Source organism: Denticeps clupeoides, unplaced genomic scaffold (genome assembly GCF_900700375.1).
Source record: "Denticeps clupeoides unplaced genomic scaffold, fDenClu1.1, whole genome shotgun sequence".
In the NCBI taxonomy this organism is placed as follows: Eukaryota; Metazoa; Chordata; class Actinopteri; order Clupeiformes; family Denticipitidae; genus Denticeps; species Denticeps clupeoides.
The window spans coordinates 351,664-362,615 of NW_021629784.1; the positions used below are offsets into that span (position 1 = coordinate 351,664).

At 41.6% G+C, this 10,952-nt stretch overlaps 1 protein-coding gene across 1 annotated transcript; it reads left to right on the forward strand.

Annotated features, from left to right (window-relative positions):
* The first annotated feature begins 2,848 nt into the window (after window positions 1–2,848).
* Window positions 2,849–10,952, forward strand: LOC114774258 (BOLA class I histocompatibility antigen, alpha chain BL3-7-like). The gene is made up of 7 exons (XM_028966198.1): window positions 2,849–3,018; window positions 4,708–4,971; window positions 6,293–6,565; window positions 7,320–7,619; window positions 8,802–8,819; window positions 9,780–10,025; window positions 10,921–10,952. Exons 1-7 carry the CDS (start codon window positions 2,967–2,969, stop codon window positions 10,950–10,952), a joined length of 1,185 nt encoding a protein of 394 aa, XP_028822031.1. The 5' UTR covers window positions 2,849–2,966.

Below are 10,952 nucleotides of genomic sequence, written 5' to 3' on the forward strand. Positions count from 1 at the left end.
CAGGACCTGCCAAAGTGGGCCAATTATGGAAAACTGGTGAACCTGCGAGAGGGTCATGGTTGACGAAGACTCACTGATGTCAGAAGATCCACTGCAGCTCAATTTGCTGAAATTTCTTGGTAGAACACGCTGTGCATCACAGTTTGTTTTATGCACCATTTGTACTGCCTTTTACATCTCAGAATGAGAGCACACCAGGATGCATGATGGGAAGAAGGCAAGACAGCAGAGGCAGTGTGATGATTTGGGTTCTGATGGGAAACCCTGGTTCCTGCATTCATGCTGATGTACCACCTAACTAAATGTTACTGACCAAGTACACCCCCACGTAGAACCTGGATAAGGTGCCAAGCCACAAACCCTGGTTCTCTGCTAAGCTGCAAAACCAAAGACAGAGAAGCTTATTCTACAGCCAGAGGGACATTAAGGAGGCAAAGCAAGCTTATGCAGACAAAATCAGGCACCTTCACGTCTTCAAAAGACATACGTCTGCAGGACATGAGGGAGACATCGAGCTTGACGGTTCTGCAGCATCAGAACTGTACCTAACAGACACTGCAAGTGTTTCTTACCCCAAGCAGTCAGAGTTCTCAATGCTCTCAATGCACATCACCAAAAACTGATCAACTCAACAACACAACACTTCCAGCCTCATGCGCCTGATAACATACCAACCATTTTGCACGTCTCAGCTCATTTTCCACATCTCTGCTCTTTTTGCACGTTACTGCTCATTTCTGCACATGTTTGTCTTGTGTTGCCTGTTTGAAATATCCAACATTTCCACTTACAAGCATCCTACATGTTTAAGAAATACAATCTTCTAAAAAAATTCCTTCAGATATGTTTCACAAAACTTCACATTGAACACGATGCTGAAGAATAAAGTGCAGCACGGTAAAGTAACAAGGAAATCTGTCCCCGATTTACATCCCAAATACTTTAGAGAGAACTAATGACTGTAAATTTGCCTCTATTTCATTTTCACTTGTAAGACTTTCAGTTAGTGAACTAGTGATGGAAGTTCGGCTCTTTTCAGACTCTTGTGGAATCCGCAGCCTCATAACTCTGAACCATCACTGTGAAATACGCGGACACAGCAGTAATCCTATATGGAATGAGATTTGTGCAAACGATTGTAAGTATTGATTAAATACGCTGATTTTGATGTGATCCGTGGCTTATTGCTGCGTGGAGCTGCGTGGAGCCCACCTATCTCGCAGTGATGGAGTTCCGGGGAACGTAACTGTCACTCAAACACCTGCTGGCCAATGAGGCGAAGCCCCGCCCACACGAGAGAACTGTGCTAGAATTCCAACCGAATAAAACGGGACGGAGCGACTGAAAAGCCAGCAGTGAAACTGTAAAAACTAGCAGCGGAACAGAAATATGTAGGCAAAAACAAATGATGTCAAAATTCCAACTTCTTATTTTACATTTCAACGTCGCATTTTTGTTTGATATTAGAAAGGTTTTGTTTCCAAAAAAATCTGATTCCATATTTTTCTGGCGTTTGCGGCGTCAGAAAAACGCTCATGATGTTCTCGACCATCATCATTGGTTCTAAACTCTGTGACGAAGACAATAAATATGAGGAATTTCCGAAAAGTTCCGTCACTCGGTGGATAACCGTGGATGTGACGTGTGAAGTGATTGTGAAACGTTGACACAGTGAAATGTGTCCTCTGCTTTTAGCCATCACCCTTGGTGATCAGTGGGGACCATGACAGGCGCCCGGGGTGCAGTGTGTGGGGACGGTGCTTTACTCAGTGGCACCTTGGCGGATCGGGATTCGAACCGGCAACATTCTGATTACGGGGCTGCTAGGCCACCACTGTCCCGTCTTACACCGAGAAAAGGTAGAATCTGTCTCTAAATAAAAAAAATGTAAAAAAAAAAAAACCTGTTCTGCATATTGATGAATGTAATAATTCTCTGTATTAATCAGTGAATATTCATCCAAATTTATTCAGTCAAAAAAACTGAATCCAAAATCCTTTTTAACATTCAAGCATTAATTAAGAATTTATACCATATTTATTGTGTAGGTAACATCAGTCCTGCGTGGAAATTTTAATTCATATGTTTGTATTTGTGTCATATGATGTGAAGATTTGATTTGATTTTTTTATGTTGGTTATCCTGTAACATAAAGGAATAACTGGCAAACACGTGGCACATTCGGTAAAAAATATCAGCCATATATTTAATGAAGGCCAGATTTAAAGAGTAATGTTAATTCTCACATATGTGGTATAAATAGACAATAATAATCTGATCGGTTCAAAATTCTGAAATTATATTAATAATAGTCAGATATTTTTCTGCATATTTAGAAGCAATTCTGTGCAATGTCAGATTTAGCATCACATTATATCACCAGTACTGCAGATTTGATACACAATACACCCCGATACACACAGCAAATAGTGACAAAGTTCAGAGTACATGTAAGAACCCACAGCTCCCACCAACCAGTACAAAAACAGTCTGCCCACAACCCACGAACCAAATGGTCACACAAATTGTCAAACCAGAGTTGTGCACACGTCGGTCTCCAGGCGTTCCAGATCTCGCAGTCCAGAATCCCGCGACACGCCCAAGTCGTCCTCCTGGTTGCTGGGCAACAAGCTCCGCCCACATTCCTTCCCAGCCCGTATGGATGGAAACGAACTGTCACCCCCCCACTCAGCCCCAAACTTCCTCCCGACGACAATCCCGCTGCAACACAAACCCAGTCGGGTCACTAGATGAACTGCTTCAAGCCCACAGACAGCAGCGCGCAAACCGGAAACTACAACTCCCACGTCCCTTCCAGGGGTTCTAAACTCGCCCTGCTGTCACTGGCTGTAGCGCCGCTGGACACGGTCCCCAAGAGCACCTGACTGCAGGAGGACCTTCTCGCAAAGTTCCGTCAGTCGATGGAAAACCGGGGATCTGACCGGTTCGAAGTGAAGAGTTAAAAAATGAAGATCTTGGCAGCTGTAATCCTCCTACTTGTGGATCCTGCATCAGGAGGTTTGTTTCCATCCTAATAAATTATTATTAGCACTTAATGACAGTCGACGGGGAGCAGCGTGTGGGGACGGCGCTTTGCTCAGTGGCACCTCGGCGGATCGGGATTCGAACCGGTAACACTTCCTTTACCGCTAGGTTACCATTTACAGAAAATGTAGAATAATCTGACTCTTAATTTTTAAAAAAATCTGCATATTCTGCATATTAATGAATCATACTTTAATAATTATTCGTATTAATCAGTGAATATTCATCCGAATTAAAAAAAAAAGGATCCAACATCCAAGCATTAATGAAGAATTTATACCATATTTATTGTGTAGGTAACACCAGTCCTGCGTGGAAATTTTAATTCATATGTTTGTATTTGTGTCATATGATGTGAAGATTTGATTCGATTTTTTTATGTTGGTTATCCTGTAAACCAGTAACATAAAGGAATAACTGGCAACACGTGGCACATTCGGTAAAAATATCAGATATATATTTAATGAAGGCCAGATTTAAAGAGTAATGTTAATTCTCATATTTGTGGTATAAATAGATAATAACTATAATCTGATCGGCTAAAATTCTGGAAGAAATTTTTCTGCATATTTAGAAGCAATTCTGTGCAATGTCATATTTAGGTCCTGCTCCTGGTCTTTAGAAATAATGTTCCTTGTCATGCTACATCGATGAGGTGTGAAGCTACAGGCGCTACAAATACATAAATATTTATTATTTTGCAACATATTCAGCATTAAATTCCTCTCTAACCTACTATGTGTACATCCTGTAATCAGAGCAGCTCACACTCCGGTATTTGAGTGGAAATTCACAACCTGACTACGGTGGGAATAAATCTGTCACGACTGAGGCGGACAGACGGAAGACGGATGCTGAGTGTTGAAAAAAATAAAGGGGGTTTTAGTGACAAGAAATAGAGTCCCCCAGTTCAGTGACAGTTCTGCCTCTGTGGATGTGACAGAGGGACACTTGTCCCTTTTCAGTCTTCCGGTCCACGGTCACTGTGAGACATCTCGCAAAATGGAAACATTTACATTTACAGCATTTATCAGACGCCCTTATCCAGAGCGACTTACAATCAGTAGTTACAGGGACAGTCCCCCCCTGGAGCAACTTAGGGTTAAGTCTTGCTCAGGGACACAATGGTAGTAAGTGGGATTTGAACCTGGGTCTTCTAGTGAAAAACCCCATAAAACCCCAGACGAGGTGAAACGTGATAAGGAACCCACAAACCAGTAGTGAGGAAATGGTACACAATAAGGAATTAGGATTTACCGGGGCGTTGGTGTTGGGGGGGGGGTCACAGAAGTGACTAAATCAGTTGGTCTCCCACCATGTGAAAGTGAAGTGATTGTCATTGTGAAACACTGCAGCACAGCACATGGTGACACAACGAAATGTGTCCTCTACTTTTAACCATCACCCTTGGTGAGCAGTGAGCAGCCATGACACGTGGGGAGCAGTGTGTGGGGACGGTACTTTACTCAGTGGCACCTTGGTGGATCGGGATTCGAACCGGCAACCTTACAGGCCAGTTTCCTTACCAGCTAGGCCACCACCATGTGCACTGTCATCAGCACAGCACAAAATGCTGTGCCCCCTGATTTGTTCTTACAACTCGATGATTTTATTAGAGTTTAATTTGCTGCTTTACTAAATGTCCTGTTTCTTCTCCAACAGTGATTCATTCCTGGACAGGATTGTACACAGCAGCTACAGGAATAAAGGATCTTCCTGAATTTGTTGGTGTAAATTTGTTCGATGATGAAGTGACTGGAAACTTCGACAGTAAGAACAACCAGTTTGAGATCCGGCAGGACTGGGTGAAGAAGCTGGGAGAGAAGTATGTGGAGGATCAGATAAAGAGCTTCAGAGATTTTACATGGAAATTCAAGGAGATCCTGAAAATGATCATGACTGAATTTAATCAGACTGGAGATCAAGGTAAGATCAACAAACACCTTCATCCTCTTCAAATCCAAACACCTCTGAAGTTTTATTTGTTGCCCAGGGATGAAGCTTCTATTATAACTCTACAGAATTAAGTAGAGACGGTGAACTTGTTAGTTTCATAATTTCTCCATTTCTGTGTAATTAGTGTTCTTGCCTTCCTTCATTCCTTTGTCACTCATTTAGCTCTATTGCTGTAGTCTAGACAACCGTGACAGTAACTTTATTTTTGCTGTGGAATTTTGTGTAACTGCTTGGATCTCTTTGCAAAAAGTGAAAGTGAAGTGATTGTCATTGTGAAAAACTGCAGCACAGCACACGGTGACACAACAAAATGTGTCCTCTGCTTTTAACCATCACCCTTGGTGAACAGTGGGCACCCATGACAGGCGCCCGGGGAGCAGTGTGTGGGGACGGTGCTCTGCTCAGTGGCACCTTTGAATAAGCAGCCTTCCTGTTACGGGTCCACTTCATTACTCGCTAGGCCACCACTGCCCCAACAGTTCATGTAAACTCCCCACATCTTCACATTATTTAGAATAAAGTAGTTATAAATAATTTACACAGTAAAGTATTTGATGACAGATTTATATAATCATAAACATAAATCTTCAGTTATTTATGTAACATAAATAAACCAGTTCTTTACAGTAAATACATGAACACAGAAAGTGACAAAATTACAAACCAAAAATCAAACAGGAAAACAAATGATGATCTTAGAGCTTTTTTCTGATTAAAATTCTCTCTCTGAAAGTGAAGTGATTGATGTAGGAAATGTGTTTACTTTATTAATAATTATTTATGTTTATATGGCATTCCTCTCTTAGATTATTTAAATATACTATGTGTGCAGTATTTCAGTGTTTGCATATGACCCCATGTTCAGTTGTGAGCAGCAGCTGTGTAAACCACAACTAGTCCTGTTATCTCTGTGTGTGTAAACCACAACTAGTCCTGTTATCTCTGTGTGTGTAAACCACAACTAGTCCTGTTGAGTCCACCCGCCCGGGACACCCCCCTCTCACCTCTTATCTGAGATGACACAGGTTGTCTTTTGGTGAAGCTCCATGTCTTATTTGGAGTTGGTCTCCAGGGCTCCACACCCTTTTGCCCACAATAAAAAGTGAACAGAGAGCAGAATTGTTTCAGAACATCCTGCATCGCGTACAGAGATCTTCTCAATAAACTCATCTGGAAACTTCTCCCGCAGTCCGCACCTTCATTCCTTGTGTGCAGAAAATTTCCTTTACTTTGTCATTGTGAAGCACAGCACACAGTGCACACAACAAAATGTGTTCTCTCTCTTCCTCAGGAGGTCACACGTTACAGCAGATGTACGGCTGTGAGTGGGATGATGAAGATGGAGCTACAGATGGATACAGTCAGTTTGGTTACGATGGAGCAGATTTTATAAAACTGGATTTGAAAAACACTGATTGGGTTGCTGCAAGACCAGAGGCAGAAATCATCAAGCAGAAATGGAATGGAGGTGAAGCTAAATTCTGGAAGAACTACCTGGAACATAATTGTGTTGAGTGGATAAAGAAGTATGTGATGAACGGGAAGATCAGTCTCGAGAGAAAAGGTACAGCAGCACACAGAACAACACAGAGAAACACACAGCAGGACTGATATAACGCTGAGGTGCTCCTGGTTTGGATAATAAAGGTTTATCTTATCTTATCTTTTGGAGCTGAATCACTCTCAGATGCATCATTATTAGTGTCAGGGTAATTGGGGTCTTTAACAGCAGGGACGTGACCACACACCCCTGTCGAGCTTTACATGTGTGTGATGCTGCATGACGTCTCTTTTTGTTTTAATGCGTTTTCAGACTATCTTTCAGTTCTCATTATTAAAACCGAAATATTTTCAACATTTTTTCCACTTTTCGATGTGGTACAACAACTGCTATGTACCATCAGTAGGGATTCATGTCATGACTATAAACACTGTAACATAAAGAGGGGGAAGCCATTTATTGATGAATTAAAGAATATTCATCAAAAATAAACTAAAACAAAACAGCAAAAGAAATGTGGTCTACTTAGAAAAATATTAAAACACAAGAGCCAGACAGGGACAAAATAAAGAAAAGAACAATAAAGAAAAGAGGAATTATCTAAAAATCTGCTATTGTCCAACAACAAATAATCACAAAGTAATCTAATAATAATGTGTAACTGTGCTGCAGTTGTATTTGAAGTGTTAAATGTCAGGTAGATGTAGTGAAGTGTTGAATATAAAATTGGTGTTTGTTGGATGATCTGCTGATATGAAGACGTCTTGTTTCTCTTTCAAATTCTCTCCCTGTTCCCCTCCTGTCTTCCTGTCTCTAGTCCCTCCTCAGGTGTCTCTGCTGCAGACAGACTCCTCCTCTCCAGTGGTCTGTCACGCTACAGGTTTCTACCCTGATAAGATGATGATCAGCTGGCAGAAAGATGGACAGGACCTGCATGAAGATGTAGATGTTGGTGAGACGTTGTCCAACCATGATGGAACCTTCCAGAAACGTGCAGAACTTAAAGTGACCCCTGATGTGTGGAAGAAGAACCAGTTCACCTGTGTGGTGGAGCACAAGAGTGGAGACCCAATCCACATGATCCTGACTGAGGAGAAGATCAGGACCAACAATGCAGGTACAGGAGCTTCTAGACAGAATCATCAGTCTTCTTGCTTTAATGTCCCTTTGTTAGAAGTGTTTATAGAATCAGTTTATAATAAAGTGTGGTGGAGAACATTTCACTGTATGGTGCTGAGGATTAAACTTTTTATAAAGCTCTTATTCAAGCCTGAATGAAGTTGGCGCTTCAAATGTGCACATCAATAATGTTGTTTATACATTTATTAACATCAAAGTTAATCAAAAATCTAATCGACAGTCCATTTCAACTCTGCACCTTCTCACCATTTTTGCATCTTTCTCGCTGGTCGAAACGCATCACCTGACCGCTCATTTACTGCGCAAGTCAGTGTAAAAACCTGTCTGGTTCGGGCAAAGATCTTCAGCTCCATCTGCACCTAACACACCACCGGGTGGAACGCCGGGCGTTACATTTACATTTACATTTACAGCATTTATCAGACGCCCTTGTCCAGAGCGACTTACAATCAGTAGTTACACTCCAGGGTTAAGTGTCTTGCTCAGGGACACAATGGTAGTAAGTGGGATTCGAACCTGGGTCTACTGGTTCATAGGCGAGTGTGTTACTCACTAGGCTACTACCACCCCAGGACCAGTTCTAAGAAACACATTCATAATTATGATTTTATTTCGCAATTCTGTACAAATCCTCGGCGAGCTGGATTAAAAAGACAAACAGGCCATAATTTGACCCCCCCGTAACAAACTGAATTTTAATAATCTACTTTACTATGCAAAGAATGTATAATTGGTGCAGTTCAAACTATGCATTAAACACAGAATAAGAAAACTTTTGAATTTAACGTACTGCTATTTTGGCAAGAATTTGTCTGATTCAGGTGGTCCAATGAAGATTATTATTATTAATACATGTTAATAATGACACAGTAGTCACTCCACACAGTCCAGTATAAAACTGATTTTTACTTTTCCTGCAGGTAATAATGTTCCAGGCATCATTGCTGCAGGTAATAATGTTCCAGGCATCGTTGCTGGGTTGGTGGTTGCTGCTCTCGTTCTCATCGCTGTGGTTGTTGGTGTTGTGATGGTTGTGAAGAGAAGATCAGGTGAGAGACGCAGCAAACAACATCAGTAACTTCTACACCAAACATGGTGTCATGTGGGGAAACTACTTATCAGTAAAATACTAAAATACTTTCTCTTCTCTTTTATACAGGTTACAAGAAGGCCAGACGTGAGTATTACACTCATCTCAGAAATTACTTAATATTAAGACTTTATTTTAACTTGTACTTAAACATAACTGTCACTGTGTGAATTTGGTGGTGCACTTGCAGACATTCTTGGAGTGGCAGAACAAGTCATCGTACTGGGAGAGGACACTTGACGAGCTTTGGACATTCTTCAGAGTTGTTTGGTCTGTGAGAGGGAGGCAGGAGGTGAGTGGGAAAGGGAGTGGAGCGGCGGGGGGGGGGGGGGGTCTTCCGGTCCACGGTCACTGTGAGACATCTCGCAAAATGGAAACATTTACATTTACAGCATTTATCAGACGCCCTTATCCAGAGCGACTTACAATCAGTAGTTACAGGGACAGTCCCCCCCTGGAGCAACTTAGGGTTAAGTCTTGCTCAGGGACACAATGGTAGTAAGTGGGATTTGAACCTGGGTCTTCTAGTGAAAAACCCCATAAAACCCCAGACGAGGTGAAACGTGATAAGGAACCCACAAACCAGTAGTGAGGAAATGGTACACAATAAGGAATTAGGATTTACCGGGGCGTTGGTGTTGGGGGGGGGTCACAGAAGTGACTAAATCAGTTGGTCTCCCACCATGTGAAAGTGAAGTGATTGTCATTGTGAAACACTGCAGCACAGCACATGGTGACACAACGAAATGTGTCCTCTACTTTTAACCATCACCCTTGGTGAGCAGTGAGCAGCCATGACACGTGGGGAGCAGTGTGTGGGGACGGTACTTTACTCAGTGGCACCTTGGTGGATCGGGATTCGAACCGGCAACCTTACAGGCCAGTTTCCTTACCAGCTAGGCCACCACCATGTGCACTGTCATCAGCACAGCACAAAATGCTGTGCCCCCTGATTTGTTCTTACAACTCGATGATTTTATTAGAGTTTAATTTGCTGCTTTACTAAATGTCCTGTTTCTTCTCCAACAGTGATTCATTCCTGGACAGGATTGTACACAGCAGCTACAGGAATAAAGGATCTTCCTGAATTTGTTGGTGTAAATTTGTTCGATGATGAAGTGACTGGAAACTTCGACAGTAAGAACAACCAGTTTGAGATCCGGCAGGACTGGGTGAAGAAGCTGGGAGAGAAGTATGTGGAGGATCAGATAAAGAGCTTCAGAGATTTTACATGGAAATTCAAGGAGATCCTGAAAATGATCATGACTGAATTTAATCAGACTGGAGATCAAGGTAAGATCAACAAACACCTTCATCCTCTTCAAATCCAAACACCTCTGAAGTTTTATTTGTTGCCCAGGGATGAAGCTTCTATTATAACTCTACAGAATTAAGTAGAGACGGTGAACTTGTTAGTTTCATAATTTCTCCATTTCTGTGTAATTAGTGTTCTTGCCTTCCTTCATTCCTTTGTCACTCATTTAGCTCTATTGCTGTAGTCTAGACAACCGTGACAGTAACTTTATTTTTGCTGTGGAATTTTGTGTAACTGCTTGGATCTCTTTGCAAAAAGTGAAAGTGAAGTGATTGTCATTGTGAAAAACTGCAGCACAGCACACGGTGACACAACAAAATGTGTCCTCTGCTTTTAACCATCACCCTTGGTGAACAGTGGGCACCCATGACAGGCGCCCGGGGAGCAGTGTGTGGGGACGGTGCTCTGCTCAGTGGCACCTTTGAATAAGCAGCCTTCCTGTTACGGGTCCACTTCATTACTCGCTAGGCCACCACTGCCCCAACAGTTCATGTAAACTCCCCACATCTTCACATTATTTAGAATAAAGTAGTTATAAATAATTTACACAGTAAAGTATTTGATGACAGATTTATATAATCATAAACATAAATCTTCAGTTATTTATGTAACATAAATAAACCAGTTCTTTACAGTAAATACATGAACACAGAAAGTGACAAAATTACAAACCAAAAATCAAACAGGAAAACAAATGATGATCTTAGAGCTTTTTTCTGATTAAAATTCTCTCTCTGAAAGTGAAGTGATTGATGTAGGAAATGTGTTTACTTTATTAATAATTATTTATGTTTATATGGCATTCCTCTCTTAGATTATTTAAATATACTATGTGTGCAGTATTTCAGTGTTTGCATATGACCCCATGTTCAGTTGTGAGCAGCAGCTGTGTAAACCACAACTAG